We start from the raw sequence: 25,929 nt of genomic DNA on the forward strand, positions 1-25,929 counted from the left end.
ATGTTTCTCCCTCATAATTGTATCTATAATCTAAATATCAATAGATTTGTGGTATGATTTGTCTAAAAATAAGCAATTTTGTAATTTGTCAAATGCCTTAAGGATAAACATTTTTTTTCCCAATTCCACTTTAAATGGATTTCTGTGTTCTGCTAGCTTAAACGAGCAAATTGGCCTGCTAGTTTTGAAAATTGGTTCAGAAATAAATATTTTATGAAGGTTAGCAGTTGACAGTGAAATGCAACAAAAAAGTGATTTGGTGAAACATGCCATGTCGAAGTGTAAATTCTCCTTTTTTAATCAAATTTCTAAAACTATACCTTCTGTGCTTGTCTTTTCTTGTTTAAAAACTTAAATTAACCTTAACAGTAGACAAATTTTACAAGTTAAAGCTATTTTAAGGCTTTAGAATGTCAATTTTGTTGTGTATTAGCATACCAAAGCCTTGGTTAAAATTTAGCAAATACTGAATTAATTTATAACAGCCGGAACAAATTTAGACTTAATTCAAGCTAAATTGTGACTTTATACTTGTTAAAATTGACACTCATAATTTTTAAACATCCTCTTTCCCTTCCTTTCTAACAAATAAGGCTTAATATTTGTGTTATGCATGTGTATATTTATAGAAAGAGAATCTTCCATAGATTTGATTTCTAATGGTTATAATGGTGAAATATAATCTCTTTTGGGTGTAACCATGGCAACAATCTGCATTTCTTTGATACAAAATATTGCATAAAAGGGGGGTGAACATGTCACAAAAGTCTCCAAAATTTGGTCCAAAGGAAAATTTCAATCAATTACAGTGATACCTTTCCTGAATCCATAGACATATATCTATCAAGAGGTCCAAAAAAAATCATATGCATTTCTGCTCGTTTTTCCATAAAATTGAATTGAAAAGATCGAGCGCAAAATCTTTGTTGATAAATACTACAATAATTTATGAACCTATGGGCGGTACGGATAGGAAAATACGGACTGTCAAACAGAAAAATTGCCTATAAAACATGCTAAAAATAATCTAAATGTTCATATAAACCCACTAAGAAGGCTATATTATTCTTCAATTATCTAAAAATCTATTTTATTGTACATAAACTTTCATATTTAAAAAATTCACCATGGCCATAATGCGAAACTAAACTTCTAACTGTGTATTGCTACCTTAATTAAGGATAAACATTTTTTTTTCCAATTCCACTTTAAATGGATTTCTGTGTTCTGCTAGCTTAAACGAGCAAATTGGCCTGCTAGTTTTGAAAATTGGTTCAGAAATAAATATTTTATGAAGGTTAGCAGTTGACACTGAAATGCAACAAAAAAGTGATTTGGTGAAACATGCCATGTCGAAGTGTAAATTCTCCTGTTTTAATCAAATTTCTAAAACTATACCTTCTGTGCTTGTCTTTTCTTGTTTAAAAACTTAAATTAACCTTAACAGTAGACAAATTTTACAAGTTAAAGCTATTTTAAGGCTTTAGAATGTCAATTTTGTTGTGTATTAGCATACCAAAGCCTTGGTTAAAATTTAGCAAATACTGAATTAATTTATAACAGCCGGAACAAATTTAGACTTAATTCAAGCTAAATTGTGACTTTATACTTGCTAAAATAATAAATTTGATTTAGTCGCATGGAAAAATATAAAGCGTTCCCTTCTGAGGTTTCTACATAACGCGCATTGTTTCTTTTCCAAGGGGTAGCCAATAAAGTATCAATTTATGACCGAACCAAGTCTTTGTGTCAAAATGTCTATATTGGTTGCTAAGGACAATAAACAACAAAAGTAACATACATTGTCATACTAAAAGATGTTTCTCCCTCATAATTGTATCTATAATCTAAATATCAATAGATTTGTGGTATGATTTGTCTAAAAATAAGCAATTCTGTAATTTGTCAAATGCCTTAAGGATAAACATTTTTTTTTCCAATTCCACTTTAAATGGATTTCTGTGTTCTGCTAGCTTAAACGAGCAAATTGGCCTGCTAGTTTTGAAAATTGGTTCAGAAATAAATATTTTATGAAGGTTAGCAGTTGACACTGAAATGCAACAAACAAGTGATTTGGTGAAACATGCCATGTCGAAGTGTAAATTCTCCTTTTTTAATAAAATTTCTAAAACTATACCTTCTGTGCTTGTCTTTTCTTGTTTAAAAACTTAAATTAACCTTAACAGTAGACAAATTTTACAAGTTAAAGGTATTTTAAGGCTTTAGAATGTCAATTTTGTTGTGTATTAGCATACCAAAGCCTTGGTTAAAATTTAGCAAATACTGAATTAATTTATAACAGCCGGAACAAATTTAGACTTAATTCAAGCTAAATTGTGACTTTATACTTGCTAAAATAATAAATTTGATTTAGTCGCATGAAAAAATATAAAGCGTTCCCTTCTGAGGTTTCTACATAACGCGCATTGTTTCTTTTCCAAGGGGTAGCCAATAAAGTATCAATTTATGACCGAACCAAGTCTTTGTGTCAAAATGTCTATATTGGTTGCTAAGGACAATAAACAACAAAAGTAACATACATTGTCATACTAAAAGATGTTTCTCCCTCATAATTGTATCTATAATCTAAATATCAATAGATTTGTGGTATGATTTGTCTAAAAATAAGCAATTCTGTGATTTGTCAAATGCCATAAGGTAGCAATACACAGTTAGGAAAAAACCTTAAAATTGACACTCATAATTTTTAAACATCCTCTTTCCCTTCCTTTCTAACAAATAAGGCTTAATATTTGTGTTATGCATGTGTATATTTATAGAAAGAGAATCTTCCATAGATTTGATTTCTAATGGTTATAATGGTGAAATATAATCTCTTTTGGGTGTAACCATGGCAACAATCTGCATTTCTTTGATACAAAATATTGCATAAAAGGGGGGTGAACATGTCACAAAAGTCTCCAAAATTTGGTCCAAAGGAAAATTTCAATCAATTACAGTGATACCTTTCGTGAATCCATAGACATATATCTATCAAGAGGTCCCAAAAAAATCATATGCATTTCTGCTCGTTTTTCCATAAAATTGAATTGAAAAGATCGAGCGCAAAATCTTTGTTGATAAATACTACAATAATTTATGAACCTATGGGCGGTACGGATAGGAAAATACGGACTGTCAAACAGAAAAATTGCCTATAAAACATGCTAAAAATAATCTAAATGTTCATATAAACCCACTAAGAAGGCTATATTATTCTTCAATTATCTAAAAATCTATTTTATTGTACATAAACTTTCATATTTAAAAAATTCACCATGGCCATAATGCGAAACTAAACTTCTAACTGTGTATTGCTACCTTACTTAAGGATAAACATTTTTTTTTCCAATTCCACTTTAAATGGATTTCTGTGTTCTGCTAGCTTAAACGAGCAAATTGGTCTGCTAGTTTTGAAAATTGGTTCAGAAATAAATATTTTATGAAGGTTAGCAGTTGACACTGAAATGCAACAAAAAAGTGATTTGGTGAAACATGCCATGTCGAAGTGTAAATTCTCCTTTTTTAATCAAATTTCTAAAACTTTACCTTCTGTGCTTGTCTTTTCTTGTTTAAAAACTTAAATTAACCTTAACAGTAGACAAATTTTACAAGTTAAAGCTATTTTAAGGCTTTAGAATGTCAATTTTGTTGTGTATTAGCATACCAAAGCCTTGGTTAAAATTTAGCAAATACTGAATTAATTTATAACAGCCGGAACAAATTTAGACTTAATTCAAGCTAAATTGTGACTTTATACTTGCTAAAATAATAAATTTGATTTAGTCGCATGAAAAAATATAAAGCGTTCCCTTCTGAGGTTTCTACATAACGCGCATTGTTTCTTTTCCAAGGGGTAGCCAATAAAGTATCAATTTATGACCGAACCAAGTCTTTGTGTCAAAATGTCTATATTGGTTGCTAAGGACAATAAACAACAAAAGTAACATACATTGTCATACTAAAAGATGTTTCTCCCTCATAATTGTATCTATAATCTAAATATCAATAGATTTGTGGTATGATTTGTCTAAAAATAAGCAATTCTGTAATTTGGCAAATGCCTTAAGGATAAACATTTTTTTTTCCAATTCCACTTTAAATGGATTTCTGTGTTCTGCTAGCTTAAACGAGCAAATTGGCCTGCTAGTTTTGAAAATTGGTTCAGAAATAAATATTTGATGAAGGTTAGCAGTTGACACTGAAATGCAATAAAAAAGTGATTTGGTGAAACATGCCATGTCGAAGTGTAAATTCTCCTTTTTTAATAAAATTTCTAAAACTATACCTTCTGTGCTTGTCTTTTCTTGTTTAAAAACTTAAATTAACCTTAACAGTAGACAAATTTTACAAGTTAAAGGTATTTTAAGGCTTTAGAATGTCAATTTTGTTGTGTATTAGCATACCAAAGCCTTGGTTAAAATTTAGCAAATACTGAATTAATTTATAACAGCCGGAACAAATTTAGACTTAATTCAAGCTAAATTGTGACTTTATACTTGCTAAAATAATAAATTTGATTTAGTCGCATGAAAAAATATAAAGCGTTCCCTTCTGAGGTTTCTACATAACGCGCATTGTTTCTTTTCCAAGGGGTAGCCAATAAAGTATCAATTTATGACCGAACCAAGTCTTTGTGTCAAAATGTCTATATTGGTTGCTAAGGACAATAAACAACAAAAGTAACATACATTGTCATACTAAAAGATGTTTCTCCCTCATAATTGTATCTATAATCTAAATATCAATAGATTTGTGGTATGATTTGTCTAAAAATAAGCAATTCTGTGATTTGTCAAATGCCATAAGGTAGCAATACACAGTTAGGAAAAAACCTTAAAATTGACACTCATAATTTTTAAACATCCTCTTTCCCTTCCTTTCTAACAAATAAGGCTTAATATTTGTGTTATGCATGTGTATATTTATAGAAAGAGAATCTTCCATAGATTTGATTTCTAATGGTTATAATGGTGAAATATAATCTCTTTTGGGTGTAACCATGGCAACAATCTGCATTTCTTTGATACAAAATATTGCATAAAAGGGGGGTGAACATGTCACAAAAGTCTCCAAAATTTGGTCCAAAGGAAAATTTCAATCAATTACAGTGATACCTTTCCTGAATCCATAGACATATATCTATCAAGAGGTCCCAAAAAAATCATATGCATTTCTGCTCGTTTTTCCATAAAATTGAATTGAAAAGATCGAGCGCAAAATCTTTGTTGATAAATACTACAATAATTTATGAACCTATGGGCGGTACGGATAGGAAAATACGGACTGTCAAACAGAAAAATTGCCTATAAAACATGCTAAAAATAATCTAAATGTTCATATAAACCCACTAAGAAGGCTATATTATTCTTCAATTATCTAAAAATCTATTTTATTGTACATAAACTTTCATATTTAAAAAATTCACCATGGCCATAATGCGAAACTAAACTTCTAACTGTGTATTGCTACCTTAATTAAGGATAAACATTTTTTTTTCCAATTCCACTTTAAATGGATTTCTGTGTTCTGCTAGCTTAAACGAGCAAATTGGCCTGCTAGTTTTGAAAATTGGTTCAGAAATAAATATTTTATGAAGGTTAGCAGTTGACACTGAAATGCAACAAAAAAGTGATTTGGTGAAACATGCCATGTCGAAGTGTAAATTCTCCTTTTTTAATCAAATTTCTAAAACTTTACCTTCTGTGCTTGTCTTTTCTTGTTTAAAAACTTAAATTAACCTTAACAGTAGACAAATTTTACAAGTTAAAGCTATTTTAAGGCTTTAGAATGTCAATTTTGTTGTGTATTAGCATACCAAAGCCTTGGTTAAAATTTAGCAAATACTGAATTAATTTATAACAGCCGGAACAAATTTAGACTTAATTCAAGCTAAATTGTGACTTTATACTTGCTAAAATAATAAATTTGATTTAGTCGCATGAAAAAATATAAAGCGTTCCCTTCTGAGGTTTCTACATAACGCGCATTGTTTCTTTTCCAAGGGGTAACCAATAAAGTATCAATTTATGACCGAACCAAGTCTTTGTGTCAAAATGTCTATATTGGTTGCTAAGGACAATAAACAACAAAAGTAACATACATTGTCATACTAAAAGATGTTTCTCCCTCATAATTGTATCTATAATCTAAATATCAATAGATTTGTGGTATGATTTGTCTAAAAATATGCAATTCTGTAATTTGTCAAATGCCTTAAGGATAAACATTTTTTTTTCCAATTCCACTTTAAATGGATTTCTGTGTTCTGCTAGCTTAAACGAGCAAATTGGCCTGCTAGTTTTGAAAATTGGTTCAGAAATAAATATTTTATGAAGGTTAGCAGTTGACACTGAAATGCAATAAAAAAGTGATTTGGTGAAACATGCCATGTCGAAGTGTAAATTCTCCTTTTTTAATCAAATTTCTAAAACTATACCTTCTGTGCTTGTCTTTTCTTGTTTAAAAACTTAAATTAACCTTAACAGTAGACAAATTTTACAAGTTAAAGGTATTTTAAGGCTTTAGAATGTCAATTTTGTTGTGTATTAGCATACCAAAGCCTTGGTTAAAATTTAGCAAATACTGAATTAATTTATAACAGCCGGAACAAATTTAGACTTAATTCAAGCTAAATTGTGACTTTATACTTGCTAAAATAATAAATTTGATTTAGTCGCATGAAAAAATATAAAGCGTTCCCTTCTGAGGTTTCTACATAACGCGCATTGTTTCTTTTCCAAGGGGTAGCCAATAAAGTATCAATTTATGACCGAACCAAGTCTTTGTGTCAAAATGTCTATATTGGTTGCTAAGGACAATAAACAACAAAAGTAACATACATTGTCATACTAAAAGATGTTTCTCCCTCATAATTGTATCTATAATCTAAATATCAATAGATTTGTGGTATGATTTGTCTAAAAATAAGCAATTTTGTAATTTGTCAAATGCCTTAAGGATAAACATTTTTTTTCCCAATTCCACTTTAAATGGATTTCTGTGTTCTGCTAGCTTAAACGAGCAAATTGGCCTGCTAGTTTTGAAAATTGGTTCAGAAATAAATATTTTATGAAGGTTAGCAGTTGACAGTGAAATGCAACAAAAAAGTGATTTGGTGAAACATGCCATGTCGAAGTGTAAATTCTCCTTTTTTAATCAAATTTCTAAAACTATACCTTCTGTGCTTGTCTTTTCTTGTTTAAAAACTTAAATTAACCTTAACAGTAGACAAATTTTACAAGTTAAAGCTATTTTAAGGCTTTAGAATGTCAATTTTGTTGTGTATTAGCATACCAAAGCCTTGGTTAAAATTTAGCAAATACTGAATTAATTTATAACAGCCGGAACAAATTTAGACTTAATTCAAGCTAAATTGTGACTTTATACTTGTTAAAATTGACACTCATAATTTTTAAACATCCTCTTTCCCTTCCTTTCTAACAAATAAGGCTTAATATTTGTGTTATGCATGTGTATATTTATAGAAAGAGAATCTTCCATAGATTTGATTTCTAATGGTTATAATGGTGAAATATAATCTCTTTTGGGTGTAACCATGGCAACAATCTGCATTTCTTTGATACAAAATATTGCATAAAAGGGGGGTGAACATGTCACAAAAGTCTCCAAAATTTGGTCCAAAGGAAAATTTCAATCAATTACAGTGATACCTTTCCTGAATCCATAGACATATATCTATCAAGAGGTCCAAAAAAAATCATATGCATTTCTGCTCGTTTTTCCATAAAATTGAATTGAAAAGATCGAGCGCAAAATCTTTGTTGATAAATACTACAATAATTTATGGACCTATGGGCGGTACGGATAGGAAAATACGGACTGTCAAACAGAAAAATTGCCTATAAAACATGCTAAAAACAATCTAAATGTTCATATAAACCCACTAAGAAGGCTATATTATTCTTCAATTATCTAAAAATCTATTTTATTGTACAAAAACTTCATATTTAAAAAATTCACCATGGCCATAATGCGAAACTAAACTTCTAACTGTGTATTGCTACCTTAAGGATAAACATTTTTATTCCAATTCCACTTTAAATGGATTTCTGTGTTCTGCTAGCTTAAACAAGCAAATTGGCCTGCTAGTTTTGAAAATTGGTTCAGAAATAAATATTTTATGAAGGTTAGCAGTTGACACTGAAATGCAATAAAAAAGTGATTTGGTGAAACATGCCATGTCGAAGTGTAAATTCTCCTTTTTTTAATCAAATTTCTAAAACTATACCTTCTGTGCTTGTCTTTTCTTGTTTAAAAACTTAAATTAACCTTAACAGTAGACAAATTTTAAAAGTCAAAGCTATTTTAAGGCTTTAGAATGTCAATTTTGTTGTGTATTAGCATACCAAAGCCTTGGTTAAAATTTAGCAAATACTGAATTAATTTATAACAGCTGGAACAAATTTAGACTTAATTCAAGCTAAATTGTGACTTTATACTTGCTAAAATAATAAATTTGATTTAGTCGCATGAAAAAATATAAAGCGTTCCCTTCTGAGGTTTCTACATAACGCGCATTGTTTCTTTTCCAAGGGGTAGCCAATAAAGTATCAATTTATGACCGAACCAAGTCTTTGTGTCAAAATGTCTATATTGGTTGCTAAGGACAATAAACAACAAAAGTAACATACATTGTCATACTAAAAGATGTTTCTCCCTCATAATTGTATCTATAATCTAAATATCAATAGATTTGTGGTATGATTTGTCTAAAAATAAGCAATTCTGTGATTTGTCAAATGCCAACATTTTTTTTCCCAATTCCACTTTAAATGGATTTCTGTGTTCTGCTAGCTTAAACGAGCAAATTGGCCTGCTAGTTTTGAAAATTGGTTCAGAAATAAATATTTTATGAAGGTTAGCAGTTGACACTGAAATGCAACAAAAAAGTGATTTGGTGAAACATGCCATGTCGAAGTGTAAATTCTCCTTTTTTAATCAAATTTCTAAAACTTTACCTTCTGTGCTTGTCTTTTCTTGTTTAAAAACTTAAATTAACCTTAACAGTAGACAAATTTTACAAGTTAAAGCTATTTTAAGGCTTTAGAATGTCAATTTTGTTGTGTATTAGCATACCAAAGCCTTGGTTAAAATTTAGCAAATACTGAATTAATTTATAACAGCCGGAACAAATTTAGACTTAATTCAAGCTAAATTGTGACTTTATACTTGCTAAAATAATAAATTTGATTTAGTCGCATGAAAAAATATAAAGCGTTCCCTTCTGAGGTTTCTACATAACGCGCATTGTTTCTTTTCCAAGGGGTAGCCAATAAAGTATCAATTTATGACCGAACCAAGTCTTTGTGTCAAAATGTCTATATTGGTTGCTAAGGACAATAAACAACAAAAGTAACATACATTGTCATACTAAAAGATGTTTCTCCCTCATAATTGTATCTATAATCTAAATATCAATAGATTTGTGGTATGATTTGTCTAAAAATAAGCAATTCTGTAATTTGGCAAATGCCTTAAGGATAAACATTTTTTTTTCCAATTCCACTTTAAATGGATTTCTGTGTTCTGCTAGCTTAAACGAGCAAATTGGCCTGCTAGTTTTGAAAATTGGTTCAGAAATAAATATTTGATGAAGGTTAGCAGTTGACACTGAAATGCAATAAAAAAGTGATTTGGTGAAACATGCCATGTCGAAGTGTAAATTCTCCTTTTTTAATCAAATTTCTAAAACTATACCTTCTGTGCTTGTCTTTTCTTGTTTAAAAACTTAAATTAACCTTAACAGTAGACAAATTTTACAAGTTAAAGCTATTTTAAGGCTTTAGAATGTCAATTTTGTTGTGTATTAGCATACCAAAGCCTTGGTTAAAATTTAGCAAATACTGAATTAATTTATAACAGCCGGAACAAATTTAGACTTAATTCAAGCTAAATTGTGACTTTATACTTGCTAAAATAATAAATTTGATTTAGTCGCATGAAAAAATATAAAGCGTTCCCTTCTGAGGTTTCTACATAACGCGCATTGTTTCTTTTCCAAGGGGTAGCCAATAAAGTATCAATTTATGACCGAACCAAGTCTTTGTGTCAAAATGTCTATATTGGTTGCTAAGGACAATAAACAACAAAAGTAACATACATTGTCATACTAAAAGATGTTTCTCCCTCATAATTGTATCTATAATCTAAATATCAATAGATTTGTGGTATGATTTGTCTAAAAATAAGCAATTCTGTGATTTGTCAAATGCCATAAGGTAGCAATACACAGTTAGGAAAAAACCTTAAAATTGACACTCATAATTTTTAAACATCCTCTTTCCCTTCCTTTCTAACAAATAAGGCTTAATATTTGTGTTATGCATGTGTATATTTATAGAAAGAGAATCTTCCATAGATTTGATTTCTAATGGTTATAATGGTGAAATATAATCTCTTTTGGGTGTAACCATGGCAACAATCTGCATTTCTTTGATACAAAATATTGCATAAAAGGGGGGTGAACATGTCACAAAAGTCTCCAAAATTTGGTCCAAAGGAAAATTTCAATCAATTACAGTGATACCTTTCCTGAATCCATAGACATATATCTATCAAGAGGTCCCAAAAAAATCATATGCATTTCTGCTCGTTTTTCCATAAAATTGAATTGAAAAGATCGAGCGCAAAATCTTTGTTGATAAATACTACAATAATTTATGAACCTATGGGCGGTACGGATAGGAAAATACGGACTGTCAAACAGAAAAATTGCCTATAAAACATGCTAAAAATAATCTAAATGTTCATATAAACCCACTAAGAAGGCTATATTATTCTTCAATTATCTAAAAATCTATTTTATTGTACATAAACTTTCATATTTAAAAAATTCACCATGGCCATAATGCGAAACTAAACTTCTAACTGTGTATTGCTACCTTAATTAAGGATAAACATTTTTTTTTCCAATTCCACTTTAAATGGATTTCTGTGTTCTGCTAGCTTAAACGAGCAAATTGGCCTGCTAGTTTTGAAAATTGGTTCAGAAATAAATATTTTATGAAGGTTAGCAGTTGACACTGAAATGCAACAAAAAAGTGATTTGGTGAAACATGCCATGTCGAAGTGTAAATTCTCCTTTTTTAATCAAATTTCTAAAACTTTACCTTCTGTGCTTGTCTTTTCTTGTTTAAAAACTTAAATTAACCTTAACAGTAGACAAATTTTACAAGTTAAAGCTATTTTAAGGCTTTAGAATGTCAATTTTGTTGTGTATTAGCATACCAAAGCCTTGGTTAAAATTTAGCAAATACTGAATTAATTTATAACAGCCGGAACAAATTTAGACTTAATTCAAGCTAAATTGTGACTTTATACTTGCTAAAATAATAAATTTGATTTAGTCGCATGAAAAAATATAAAGCGTTCCCTTCTGAGGTTTCTACATAACGCGCATTGTTTCTTTTCCAAGGGGTAACCAATAAAGTATCAATTTATGACCGAACCAAGTCTTTGTGTCAAAATGTCTATATTGGTTGCTAAGGACAATAAACAACAAAAGTAACATACATTGTCATACTAAAAGATGTTTCTCCCTCATAATTGTATCTATAATCTAAATATCAATAGATTTGTGGTATGATTTGTCTAAAAATATGCAATTCTGTAATTTGTCAAATGCCTTAAGGATAAACATTTTTTTTTCCAATTCCACTTTAAATGGATTTCTGTGTTCTGCTAGCTTAAACGAGCAAATTGGCCTGCTAGTTTTGAAAATTGGTTCAGAAATAAATATTTTATGAAGGTTAGCAGTTGACACTGAAATGCAATAAAAAAGTGATTTGGTGAAACATGCCATGTCGAAGTGTAAATTCTCCTTTTTTAATCAAATTTCTAAAACTATACCTTCTGTGCTTGTCTTTTCTTGTTTAAAAACTTAAATTAACCTTAACAGTAGACAAATTTTACAAGTTAAAGGTATTTTAAGGCTTTAGAATGTCAATTTTGTTGTGTATTAGCATACCAAAGCCTTGGTTAAAATTTAGCAAATACTGAATTAATTTATAACAGCCGGAACAAATTTAGACTTAATTCAAGCTAAATTGTGACTTTATACTTGCTAAAATAATAAATTTGATTTAGTCGCATGAAAAAATATAAAGCGTTCCCTTCTGAGGTTTCTACATAACGCGCATTGTTTCTTTTCCAAGGGGTAGCCAATAAAGTATCAATTTATGACCGAACCAAGTCTTTGTGTCAAAATGTCTATATTGGTTGCTAAGGACAATAAACAACAAAAGTAACATACATTGTCATACTAAAAGATGTTTCTCCCTCATAATTGTATCTATAATCTAAATATCAATAGATTTGTGGTATGATTTGTCTAAAAATAAGCAATTTTGTAATTTGTCAAATGCCTTAAGGATAAACATTTTTTTTCCCAATTCCACTTTAAATGGATTTCTGTGTTCTGCTAGCTTAAACGAGCAAATTGGCCTGCTAGTTTTGAAAATTGGTTCAGAAATAAATATTTTATGAAGGTTAGCAGTTGACAGTGAAATGCAACAAAAAAGTGATTTGGTGAAACATGCCATGTCGAAGTGTAAATTCTCCTTTTTTAATCAAATTTCTAAAACTATACCTTCTGTGCTTGTCTTTTCTTGTTTAAAAACTTAAATTAACCTTAACAGTAGACAAATTTTACAAGTTAAAGCTATTTTAAGGCTTTAGAATGTCAATTTTGTTGTGTATTAGCATACCAAAGCCTTGGTTAAAATTTAGCAAATACTGAATTAATTTATAACAGCCGGAACAAATTTAGACTTAATTCAAGCTAAATTGTGACTTTATACTTGTTAAAATTGACACTCATAATTTTTAAACATCCTCTTTCCCTTCCTTTCTAACAAATAAGGCTTAATATTTGTGTTATGCATGTGTATATTTATAGAAAGAGAATCTTCCATAGATTTGATTTCTAATGGTTATAATGGTGAAATATAATCTCTTTTGGGTGTAACCATGGCAACAATCTGCATTTCTTTGATACTAAATATTGCATAAAAGGGGGGTGAACATGTCACAAAAGTCTCCAAAATTTGGTCCAAAGGAAAATTTCAATCAATTACAGTGATACCTTTCGTGAATCCATAGACATATATCTATCAAGAGGTCCCAAAAAAATCATATGCATTTCTGCTCGTTTTTCCATAAAATTGAATTGAAAAGATCGAGCGCAAAATCTTTGTTGATAAATACTACAATAATTTATGAACCTATGGGCGGTACGGATAGGAAAATACGGACTGTCAAACAGAAAAATTGCCTATAAAACATGCTAAAAATAATCTAAATGTTCATATAAACCCACTAAGAAGGCTATATTATTCTTCAATTATCTAAAAATCTATTTTATTGTACATAAACTTTCATATTTAAAAAATTCACCATGGCCATAATGCGAAACTAAACTTCTAACTGTGTATTGCTACCTTACTTAAGGATAAACATTTTTTTTTCCAATTCCACTTTAAATGGATTTCTGTGTTCTGCTAGCTTAAACGAGCAAATTGGTCTGCTAGTTTTGAAAATTGGTTCAGAAATAAATATTTTATGAAGGTTAGCAGTTGACACTGAAATGCAACAAAAAAGTGATTTGGTGAAACATGCCATGTCGAAGTGTAAATTCTCCTTTTTTAATCAAATTTCTAAAACTTTACCTTCTGTGCTTGTCTTTTCTTGTTTAAAAACTTAAATTAACCTTAACAGTAGACAAATTTTACAAGTTAAAGCTATTTTAAGGCTTTAGAATGTCAATTTTGTTGTGTATTAGCATACCAAAGCCTTGGTTAAAATTTAGCAAATACTGAATTAATTTATAACAGCCGGAACAAATTTAGACTTAATTCAAGCTAAATTGTGACTTTATACTTGCTAAAATAATAAATTTGATTTAGTCGCATGAAAAAATATAAAGCGTTCCCTTCTGAGGTTTCTACATAACGCGCATTGTTTCTTTTCCAAGGGGTAGCCAATAAAGTATCAATTTATGACCGAACCAAGTCTTTGTGTCAAAATGTCTATATTGGTTGCTAAGGACAATAAACAACAAAAGTAACATACATTGTCATACTAAAAGATGTTTCTCCCTCATAATTGTATCTATAATCTAAATATCAATAGATTTGTGGTATGATTTGTCTAAAAATAAGCAATTCTGTGATTTGTCAAATGCCAACATTTTTTTTTCCAATTCCACTTTAAATGGATTTCTGTGTTCTGCTAGCTTAAACGAGCAAATTGGCCTGCTAGTTTTGAAAATTGGTTCAGAAATAAATATTTTATGAAGGTTAGCAGTTGACACTGAAATGCAACAAAAAAGTGATTTGGTGAAACATGCCATGTGGAAGTGTAAATTCTCCTTTTTTTATAAAATTTCTAAAACTATACCTTCTGTACTTGTCTTTTCTTGTTTAAAAACTTAAATTAACCTTAACAGTAGACAAATTTTACAAGTTAAAGCTATTTTCAGGCTTTAGAATGTCAATTTTGTTGTGTATTAGCATACCAAAGCCTTGGTTAAAATTTAGCAAATACTGAATTAATTTATAACAGCCGGAACAAATTTAGACTTAATTCAAGCTAAATTGTGACTTTATACTTGCTAAAATAATAAATTTGATTTAGTCGCATGAAAAAATATAAAGCGTTCCCTTCTGAGGTTTCTACATAACGCGCATTGTTTCTTTTCCAAGGGGTAGCCAATAAAGTATCAATTTATGACCGAACCAAGTCTTTGTGTCAAAATGTCTATATTGGTTGCTAAGGACAATAAACAACAAAAGTAACATACATTGTCATACTAAAAGATGTTTCTCCCTCATAATTGTATCTATAATCTAAATATCAATAGATTTGTGGTATGATTTGTCTAAAAATAAGCAATTCTGTGATTTGTCAAATGCCAACATTTTTTTTTCCAATTCCACTTTAAATGGATTTCTGTGTTCTGCTAGCTTAAACGAGCAAATTGGCCTGCTAGTTTTGAAAATTGGTTCAGAAATAAATATTTTATGAAGGTTAGCAGTTGACACTGAAATGCAACAAAAAAGTGATTTGGTGAAACATGCCATGTCGAAGTGTGAATTCTCCTTTTTTAATCAAATTTCTAAAACTATACCTTCTGTGCTTGTCTTTTCTTGTTTAAAAACTTAAATTAACCTTAACAGTAGACAAATTTTACAAGTTAAAGCTATTTTAAGGCTTTAGAATGTCAATTTTGTTGTGTATTAGCATACCAAAGCCTTGGTTAAAATTTAGCAAATACTGAATTAATTTATAACAGCTGGAACAAATTTAGACTTAATTCAAGCTAAATTGTGACTTTATACTTGCAAAAATAATAAATTTGATTTAGTCGCATGAAAAAATATAAAGCGTTCCCTTCTGAGGTTTCTACATAACGCGCATTGTTTCTTTTCCAAGGGGTAGCCAATAAAGTATCAATTTATGACCGAACTAAGTCTTTGTGTCAAAATGTCTATATTGGTTGCTAAGGACAATAAACAACAAAAGTAACATACATTGTCATACTAAAAGATGTTTCTCCCTCATAATTGTATCTATAATCTAAATATCAATAGATTTGTGGTATGATTTGTCTAAAAATAAGCAATTCTGTGATTTGTCAAATGCCTTAAGGATAAACATTTTTTTTTCCAATTCCACTTTAAATGGATTTCTGTGTTCTGCTAGCTTAAACGAGCAAATTGGCCTGCTAGTTTTGAAAATTGGTTCAGAAATAAATATTTTATGAAGGTTAGCAGTTGACACTGAAATGCAACAAAAAAGTGATTTGGTGAAACAGGCCATGTCGAAGTGTAAATTCTCCTTTTTTAATCAAATTTCTAAAACTTTACCTTCTGTGCTTGTCTTTTCTTGTTTAAAAACTTAAATTAACCTTAACAGTAGACAAATTTTACAAGTTAAAGCTATTTTAAGGCTTTAGAATGTCAATTTTGTTGTGTATTAGCATACCAAAGCCTTGGTTAAAATTTAGCAAATACTGAATTAATTTATAACAGCTGGAACAAATTTAGACTTAATTCAAGCTAAATTGTGACTTTATACTTGCAAAAATAATAAATTTGATTTAGTCGCATGAAAAAATATAAAGCGTTCCCTTCTGAGGTTTCTACATAACGCGCATTGTTTCTTTTCCAAGGGGTAGCCAATAAAGTATCAATTTATGACCGAACTAAGTCTTTGTGTCAAAATGTCTATATTGGTTGCTAAGGACAATAAACAACAAAAGTAACATACATTGTCATACTAAAAGATGTTTCTCCCTCATAATTGTATCTATAATCTAAATATCAATAGATTTGTGGTATGATTTGTCTAAAAATAAGCAATTCTGTGATTTGTCAAATGCCTTAAGGATAAACATTTTTTTTTCCAATTCCACTTTAAATGGATTTCTGTGTTCTGCTAGCTTTAACGAGCAAATTGGCCTGCTAGTTTTGAAAATTGGTTCAGAAATAAATATTTTATGAAGGTTAGCAGTTGACACTGAAATGCAACAAAAAAGTGATTTGGTGAAACAGGCCATGTCGAAGTGTAAATTCTCCTTTTTTAATCAAATTTCTAAAACTTTACCTTCTGTGCTTGTCTTTTCTTGTTTAAAAACTTAAATTAACCTTAACAGTAGACAAATTTTACAAGTTAAAGCTATTTTAAGGCTTTAGAATGTCAATTTTGTTGTGTATTAGCATACCAAAGCCTTGGTTAAAATTTAGCAAATACTGAATTAATTTATAACAGCCGGAACAAATTTAGACTTAATTCAAGCTAAATTGTGACTTTATACTTGCTAAAATAATAAATTTGATTTAGTCGCATGAAAAAATATAAAGCGTTCCCTTCTGAGGTTTCTACATAACGCGCATTGTTTCTTTTCCAAGGGGTAGCCAATAAAGTATCAATTTATGACCGAACCAAGTCTTTGTGTCAAAATGTCTATATTGGTTGCTAAGGACAATAAACAACAAAAGTAACATACATTGTCATACTAAAAGATGTTTCTCCCTCATAATTGTATCTATAATCTAAATATCAATAGATTTGTGGTATGATTTGTCTAAAAATAAGCAATTCTGTGATTTGTCAAATGCCATAAGGTAGCAATACACAGTTAGGAAAAAAACTTAAAATTGAAACTCATAATTTTTAAACATCCTCTTTCCCTTCCTTTCTAACAAATAAGGCTTAATATTTGTGTTATGCATGTGTATATTTATAGAAAGAGAATCTTCCATAGATTTGATTTCTAATGGTTATAATGGTGAAATATAATCTCTTTTGGGTGTAACCATGGCAACAATCTGCATTTCTTTGATACAAAATATTGCATAAAAGGGGGGTGAACATGTCACAAAAGTCTCCAAAATTTGGTCCAAAGGAAAATTTCAATCAATTACAGTGATACCTTTCCTGAATCCATAGACATATATCTATCAAGAGGTCCAAAAAAAATCATATGCATTTCTGTTCGTTTTTCCATAAAATTGAATTGAAAAGATCGAGCGCAAAATCTTTGTTGATAAATACTACAATAATTTATGGACCTATGGGCGGTACGGATAGGAAAATACGGACTGTCAAACAGAAAAATTGCCTATAAAACATGCTAAAAACAATCTAAATGTTCATATAAACCCACTAAGAAGGCTATATTATTCTTCAATTATCTAAAAATCTATTTTATTGTACAAAAACTTCATATTTAAAAAATTCACCATGGCCATAATGCGAAACTAAACTTCTAACTGTGTATTGCTACCTTAAGGATAAACATTTTTATTCCAATTCCACTTTAAATGGATTTCTGTGTTCTGCTAGCTTAAACAAGCAAATTGGCCTGCTAGTTTTGAAAATTGGTTCAGAAATAAATATTTTATGAAGGTTAGCAGTTGACACTGAAATGCAATAAAAAAGTGATTTGGTGAAACATGCCATGTCGAAGTGAAAATTCTCCTTTTTTTAATCAAATTTCTAAAACTATACCTTCTGTGCTTGTCTTTTCTTGTTTAAAAACTTAAATTAACCTTAACAGTAGACAAATTTTAAAAGTCAAAGCTATTTTAAGGCTTTAGAATGTCAATTTTGTTGTGTATTAGCATACCAAAGCCTTGGTTAAAATTTAGCAAATACTGAATTAATTTATAACAGCTGGAACAAATTTAGACTTAATTCAAGCTAAATTGTGACTTTATACTTGCTAAAATAATAAATTTGATTTAGTCGCATGAAAAAATATAAAGCGTTCCCTTCTGAGGTTTCTACATAACGCGCATTGTTTCTTTTCCAAGGGGTAGCCAATAAAGTATCAATTTATGACCGAACCAAGTCTTTGTGTCAAAATGTCTATATTCGTTGCTAAGGACAATAAACAACAAAAGTAACATACATTGTCATACTAAAAGATGTTTCTCCCTCATAATTGTATCTATAACCTAAATATCAATAGATTTGTGGTATGATTTGTCTAAAAATAAGCAATTCTGTGATTTGTCAAATGCCAACATTTTTTTTTCCAATTCCACTTTAAATGGATTTCTGTGTTCTGCTAGCTTAAACAAGCAAATTGGCCTGCTAGTTTTGAAAATTGGTTCAGAAATAAATATTTTATGAAGGTTAGCAGTTGACACTGAAATGCAATAAAAAAAGTGATTTGGTGAAACATGCCATGTCGAAGTGTAAATTCTCCTTTTTTAATAAAATTTCTAAAACTATACCTTCTGTGCTTGTCTTTTCTTGTTTAAAAACTTTAATTAGCCTTAACAGTAGACAAATTTTACAAGTTAAAGCTATTTTAAGGCTTTAGAATGTCAATTTTGTTGTGTATTAGCATACCAAAGCCTTGGTTAAAATTTAGCAAATACTGAATTAATTTATAACAGCCGGAACAAATTTAGACTTAATTCAAGCTAAATTGTGACTTTATACTTGCTAAAATAATAAATTTGATTTAGTCGCATGAAAAAATATAAAGCGTTCCCTTCTGAGGTTTCTACATAACGCGCATTGTTTCTTTTCCAAGGGGTAGCCAATAAAGTATCAATTTATGACCGAACCAAGTCTTTGTGTCAAAATGTCTATATTGGTTGCTAAAGACAATAAACAACAAAAGTAACATACATTGTCATACTAAAAGATGTTTCTCCCTCATAATTGTATCTATAATCTAAATATCAATAGATTTGTGGTATGATTTGTCTTAAAATAAGCAATTCTGTGATTTGTCAAATGCCATAAGGATAAACATTTTTTTTCCAATTCCACTTTAAATGGATTTCTGTGTTCTGCTAGCTCAAACGAGTAAATTGGCCTGCTAGTTTTGAAAATTGGTTCAGAAATAAATATTTTATGAAGGTTAGCAGTTGACACTGAAATGCAACAAAAAAGTGATTTGGTGAAACATGCCATGTCGAAGTGTAAATTCTCCTTTTTTAATCAAATTTCTAAAACTATACCTTCTGTGCTTGTCTTTTCTTGTTTAAAAACTTAAATTAACCTTAACAGTAGACAAATTTTACAAGTTAAAGCTATTTTAAGGCTTTAGAATGTCAATTTTGTTGTGTATTAGCATACCAAAGCCTTGGTTAAAATTTAGCAAATACTGAATTAATTTATAACAGCCGGAACAAATTTAGACTTAATTCAAGCTTAATTGTGACTTTATACTTGCTAAAATAATAAATTTGATTTAGTCGCATGAAAAAATATAAAGCGTTCCCTTCTGAGGTTTCTACATAACGTGCATTGTTTCTTTTCCAAGGGGTAGCCAATAAAGTATCAATTTATGACCGAACTAAGTCTTTGTGTCAAAATGTCTATATTGGTTGCTAAGGACAATAAACAACAAAAGTAACATACATTGTCATACTAAAAGATGTTTCTCCCTCATAATTGTATCTATAATCTAAATATCAATAGATTTGTGGTATGATTTGTCTAAAAATAAGCAATTCTGTGATTTGTCAAATGCCATAAGGTATCAATACACAGTTAGGAAAAAAACTTAAAATTGACACTCATAATTTTTAAACATCCTCTTTCTCTTCCTTTCTAACAAATAAGGCTTAATATTTGTGTTATGCATGTGTATATTTATAGAAAGAGAATCTTCCATAGATTTGATTTCTAATGGTTATAATGGTGAAATATAATCTCTTTTGGGTGTAACCATGGCAACAATCTGCATTTCTTTGATACAAAATATTGCATAAAAGGGGGGTGAACATGTCACAAAAGTCTCCAAAATTTGGTCCAAAGGAAAATTTCAATCAATTACAGTGATACCTTTCCTGAATCCACAGACATATATCTATCAAGAGGTCCAAAAAAAATCATATGCATTTCTGCTCGTTTTTCCATAAAATTGAATTGAAAAGATCGTGCGCAAATTCTTTGTTGATAAATACTACAATAATTTATGAACCTATGGGCGGTACGGATAGGAAAATACGGACTGTCAAACAGAAAAATTGCCTATAAAACATGCTAAAAACAATCTAAATGTTCATATAAACCCACTAAGAAGGCTATATTATTCTTCAATTATCTAAAAATCTATTTTATTGTACAAAAACTTTCATATTTAAAAAATTCACCATGGCCATAATGCGAAACTAAACTTCTAACTGTGTATTGCTACCTTAAGGATAAACATTTTTATTCCAATTCCACTTTAAATGGATTTCTGTGTTCTGCTAGCTCAAACGAGTAAATTGGCCTGCTAGTTTTGAAAATTGGTTCAGAAATAAATATTTTATGAAGGTTAGCAGTTGACACTGAAATGCAACAAAAAAGTGATTTGGTGAAACATGCCATGTCGAAGTGTAAATTCTCCTTTTTTAATCAAATTTCTAAAACTATACCTTCTGTGCTTGTCTTTTCTTGTTTAAAAACTTAAATTAACCTTAACAGTAGACAAATTTTACAAGTTAAAGCTATTTTAAGGCTTTAGAATGTCAATTTTGTTGTGTATTAGCATACCAAAGCCTTGGTTAAAATTTAGCAAATACTGAATTAATTTATAACAGCCGGAACAAATTTAGACTTAATTCAAGCTTAATTGTGACTTTATACTTGCTAAAATAATAAATTTGATTTAGTCGCATGAAAAAATATAAAGCGTTCCCTTCTGAGGTTTCTACATAACGTGCATTGTTTCTTTTCCAAGGGGTAGCCAATAAAGTATCAATTTATGACCGAACTAAGTCTTTGTGTCAAAATGTCTATATTGGTTGCTAAGGACAATAAACAACAAAAGTAACATACATTGTCATACTAAAAGATGTTTCTCCCTCATAATTGTATCTATAATCTAAATATCAATAGATTTGTGGTATGATTTGTCTAAAAATAAGCAATTCTGTGATTTGTCAAATGCCATAAGGTATCAATACACAGTTAGGAAAAAAACTTAAAATTGACACTCATAATTTTTAAACATCCTCTTTCTCTTCCTTTCTAACAAATAAGGCTTAATATTTGTGTTATGCATGTGTATATTTATAGAAAGAGAATCTTCCATAGATTTGATTTCTAATGGTTATAATGGTGAAATATAATCTCTTTTGGGTGTAACCATGGCAACAATCTGCATTTCTTTGATACAAAATATTGCATAAAAGGGGGGTGAACATGTCACAAAAGTCTCCAAAATTTGGTCCAAAGGAAAATTTCAATCAATTACAGTGATACCTTTCCTGAATCCACAGACATATATCTATCAAGAGGTCCAAAAAAAATCATATGCATTTCTGCTCGTTTTTCCATAAAATTGAATTGAAAAGATCGTGCGCAAATTCTTTGTTGATAAATACTACAATAATTTATGAACCTATGGGCGGTACGGATAGGAAAATACGGACTGTCAAACAGAAAAATTGCCTATAAAACATGCTAAAAACAATCTAAATGTTCATATAAACCCACTAAGAAGGCTATATTATTCTTCAATTATCTAAAAATCTATTTTATTGTACAAAAACTTTCATATTTAAAAAATTCACCATGGCCATAATGCGAAACTAAACTTCTAACTGTGTATTGCTACCTCATTCCATATTTTTTTCGCAAAAGAACTTTACACGTGTCAAAAAATCGTTTTTTACCCAGACATACAGTTTTGATAATCAAATGAACAAGAATTAAACGAGTAAGAAAGGGACTTCCCTAAAGGTATTTTTAGATTTTTTACATCATGCCCAAAACAATTTTTTTTTTCATAAAAGCAAAATAAAGTATAAATTCGTTTATTTTAAAGGCTTACAAAGGTTCAAATTGAATGATGAACATATATATCAGAATCTCAAATCAAATTTTAACTCAGAATTTTGTGATTCGGCGAAGATTAAAAGGTTTTTGCAAAGGTCAGAAAATTGCCAGTGCAACCCGTCAAAAGACGGGTTCCGCACTGAGAACGACGACGTCAAACCCGTCAAAAGACGGGATCCGCATGGTAAGGGTTAATAAACATTATTTTTATTTTAAATTAAATTTTGGTAAATTCTATCGACAATTTTAATTGTTTTTGGCATAATTAACCTTCAGTTGGCCGCAATCCAATACCCATAAACTTTTTATATTGATGAATTCTATTGGAGATCTGTCTCTGAATGTTCTCCAACACGTGACAATAAGTCACATGGAGATCTGTGCCTTATGTACTCCATATGTAAGGGAATAAATCTCTCTCTCTCTCTTTCACACACACACACATTAGTACCATAGTGACACATCTATTTGTATATTTAATTGGACATGTTAGTCATAAAGTTTATATTAATGTTTTTATTTTAAGTAATTCAGTATTATTTATTTGTTGTTAAATGATTGACAATACTATTGTCTAAGGTGCTGTAATCCTACTATTTATGCATAAAATATAAGAACTTTATAAGAAAGTATTAAAATCATTTGCTTCTTGGTCTGCCCAAAGAATATGTGATAATAGTATATGTGCAAAATCATCACCATCCAAATTTTGCGTATAACTTAAATATGATAAACAAAAATGGAACTCTAGGATGGTTATAAGTTTGTTTCTAGAACTTGTAGAAAATGGATTGATTTCCTGACATTTCATTATTGCTCGTAGTTTAATATTTCTTGAAGAAGGATTATCTTCTATACCTGTTCAATTATTAAGTAAACCTAAAATATGGAACATTGCAGCTATGTATAATAAAATTAAGTAGAAAATGCGATATTTGTTCATTACAGCTTGATCATTATGATATATCGTGCGTTTATGCCTATACAATTTACAAACATTACATGTACACATACAGGTTTTGACACGTTTGTTCCTATAGTCGTATATAGTTATCAAAGGTACCAGGACTATAATTTAATACGCCATAGTCGTAACTATACATTCTTGTTACATGCACGTCTCTGTTCATTGAAAATATTATTTTACAATCTTCCAATACCAAATTTATACTTATTCTACTATAGATAATTTCATGTGAAATGTTTTTAGCTAGTTCAGGGTATCCTCCAGATTTAAATTGCACAACTGTACATATATATTGGAATGCATTTTCATAAGTCATTTTAAATTTTTTTGTAAAATAAACATTAAATTAATTGAACTTAAATTTAGAAAGGCAGCTTATTTAATGATCTCATTTCTTTCAACTATACTTGGCCATTTTGTTTGTAACGAGTTTGCCCTTCTGTCAATAAAAATTAAGGCTTTACAAGAAAATTCTGATAAATTGATATTTGTCTCTCCAAAACGTAATAATCTATGAAAGGTGGGAGTCATCTGTGCACAAGCTGTCGTTGTGCACACTGTCTTGCAGTTTTCAAAATTACAAATGATTTTCATGTCTGAAAATAAAGGACGTTCGTATAAATTCGGTATACTTTGCTATAAATAAAGTTTAAATAAAGATAAAGTTCATTTAGAGAAAAAAATAGCGAAATCCTATGTTTAAAAAAATGGATATATACCCTCGAGCACCCTTTAGGCTTTTTAGATAGACCCAATTACGAACCAAATTGAGACCTTTTTGGTGTTTTACGATTAAAGTTAATCTTTTAAGCCATTTTGTGACCTTTTCAAATTTTAAACTCGAGGCTTGCAGAGATGTTTGAATATTTGAAATTGATATACCTATATGGAGCAAATAGGTCATTCTTATGAAGAATTAACAGACGATACAATTCATATAGAATAATGTTTTTTTTTTTTTAAATGACTTTATAAGCAAAAATATTAAGCGAGCCCGCTAAGTCGAGCAGATATACGAGCTGTTAAAGTCAGTATAAAAAAAATAAACTGCCATATTTTTTTAATCGGCAATTTGTCATAACTGTAGGTGTTTTCGTTGAGAATATGAAGTAGAATGAAATAGTTAGTTCATAATGCATGATTTATATGTAATTTTGATGTATTTGTTTATGGTTGGTTTTGTTTAGGCCATTGACCAATATTGACACAAAGGGCTTTTCAATAAATAAGTTAATTCATTGAATTTCAGATTTTGTTGACATTGCAAAAAGAAAGCCCACCTCTATGTCTTCACCACCACCATCACTTTATCGTAACATGAAGTCTTATCATGCTAATAATGGAATTTACTGGGAACCTGTTATACGTTGTGCTGATCCGGATCCCAATGGACCTAAGCCACAGTGGTGGAAGGTTAATCTACAAGCTTATTACGAAGTTCATCGGTTATTCATTTTTACTGGCGGTAAGTACAACTTTATTAGAGACATCAATCAGTTAGACTATACTAAGGGAAGTGTACATGGACTAAGGAAGATAACTATTTAAAGTCATCCATAAGTTAGCATTTACTTAATAGAGGAGACCTGAATTAAGGGAGATAACACTTAAGAGACATTAAGTTAGACTTTACTTAATAGAGGAGACCTGAATTAAGGGAGATAACACTTAAGAGACATCCCTAAGTTAGACTTTACTTAATAGAGGAGACCTGAATTAAGGGAGATAACTCTTAAGAGACATCCCTAAGTTAGACTTTACTTTTATTAATACTATTATTATCGTTTTCATTATCCTCAAATTAGATTTCACAATTTTTGAATCATCCAGTCTGTGTGTTATATACATGATATAGTTCTTCTGCAAAAATCTTAAAAGTATTTTTGAACCAAAATATACACCCCTTTCCTTGAATATGTAGAGTTTTAGTGGACTAATATATATATGTGAAAAACAACTTTCCCTTCACTATCATCAAAAGAATAGACAAGTCCATTTACTTAATGGAGGAGACATGAATTAAGGGAGATAACTCTTTAGAGACATCCATAAGTTAGACTTTACTTAGGGTAGTGTACCTTTAATTTGGAAGATAATTCTTTAGAGACAGACATAAATTATATTTAACTTAATGGAGGAGACATGATTTAAGGGAGATAACTCTTTAGAAACATCCATAAGTTAGGCTTTACTTAAGGGATTGTACCTGAATTAAGGTAGAGTATATATCTCCCAATTGATACGATATTCCGGGGTTGTATTTCCTAACATGATTTCCTTGATAGAGGATTGCTGCTCACAAGGAAGCTATTAAATCAAGAGTTCCAAATGGTGAACTTGAAGTCATCCCTTCGTACATTTTATGGACGCCATCACGAGATTGTTGACCGTTATGGAATAACCGTTTCATAGATGATATCGGATATGTTCCATATGTCGTAACTACAATACCCTTTCCTTTTCACAAATGTGATCTACCGTATTAGACTATTTACCGGATATGTAATATCATAACCAACACGATGGGTGCCACATGTGGAGCAGCATCTGCTTACCCTTCCGGAGCACCTGAGATCAACCCAAGTTTTAGGTGGGGTTCGTGTTGCTTAGTCTTTAGTTTTCTATGTTGTCTTCTGTACTATTATTTG

At 30.0% G+C, this 25,929-nt stretch overlaps 1 protein-coding gene across 1 annotated transcript in view; it reads left to right on the forward strand.

The window, feature by feature from the left end:
* The window catches only part of LOC127706993 (uncharacterized), a 98,142-nt gene that overhangs the window by 58,464 nt on the left and 13,749 nt on the right, over positions 1 to 25,929 (forward strand). Inside the window, exon 3 of the mRNA XM_052211756.1 lies at positions 24,531 to 24,746. Within this exon, the coding sequence (XP_052067716.1) occupies positions 24,531 to 24,746 (216 nt within the window). The remainder of the gene's footprint in view (positions 1 to 24,530; positions 24,747 to 25,929) is intronic.

Source organism: Mytilus californianus, unplaced genomic scaffold (genome assembly GCF_021869535.1).
Source record: "Mytilus californianus isolate M0D057914Y unplaced genomic scaffold, xbMytCali1.0.p SCAF_6, whole genome shotgun sequence".
Classification (NCBI taxonomy): domain Eukaryota; kingdom Metazoa; phylum Mollusca; class Bivalvia; order Mytilida; family Mytilidae; genus Mytilus; species Mytilus californianus.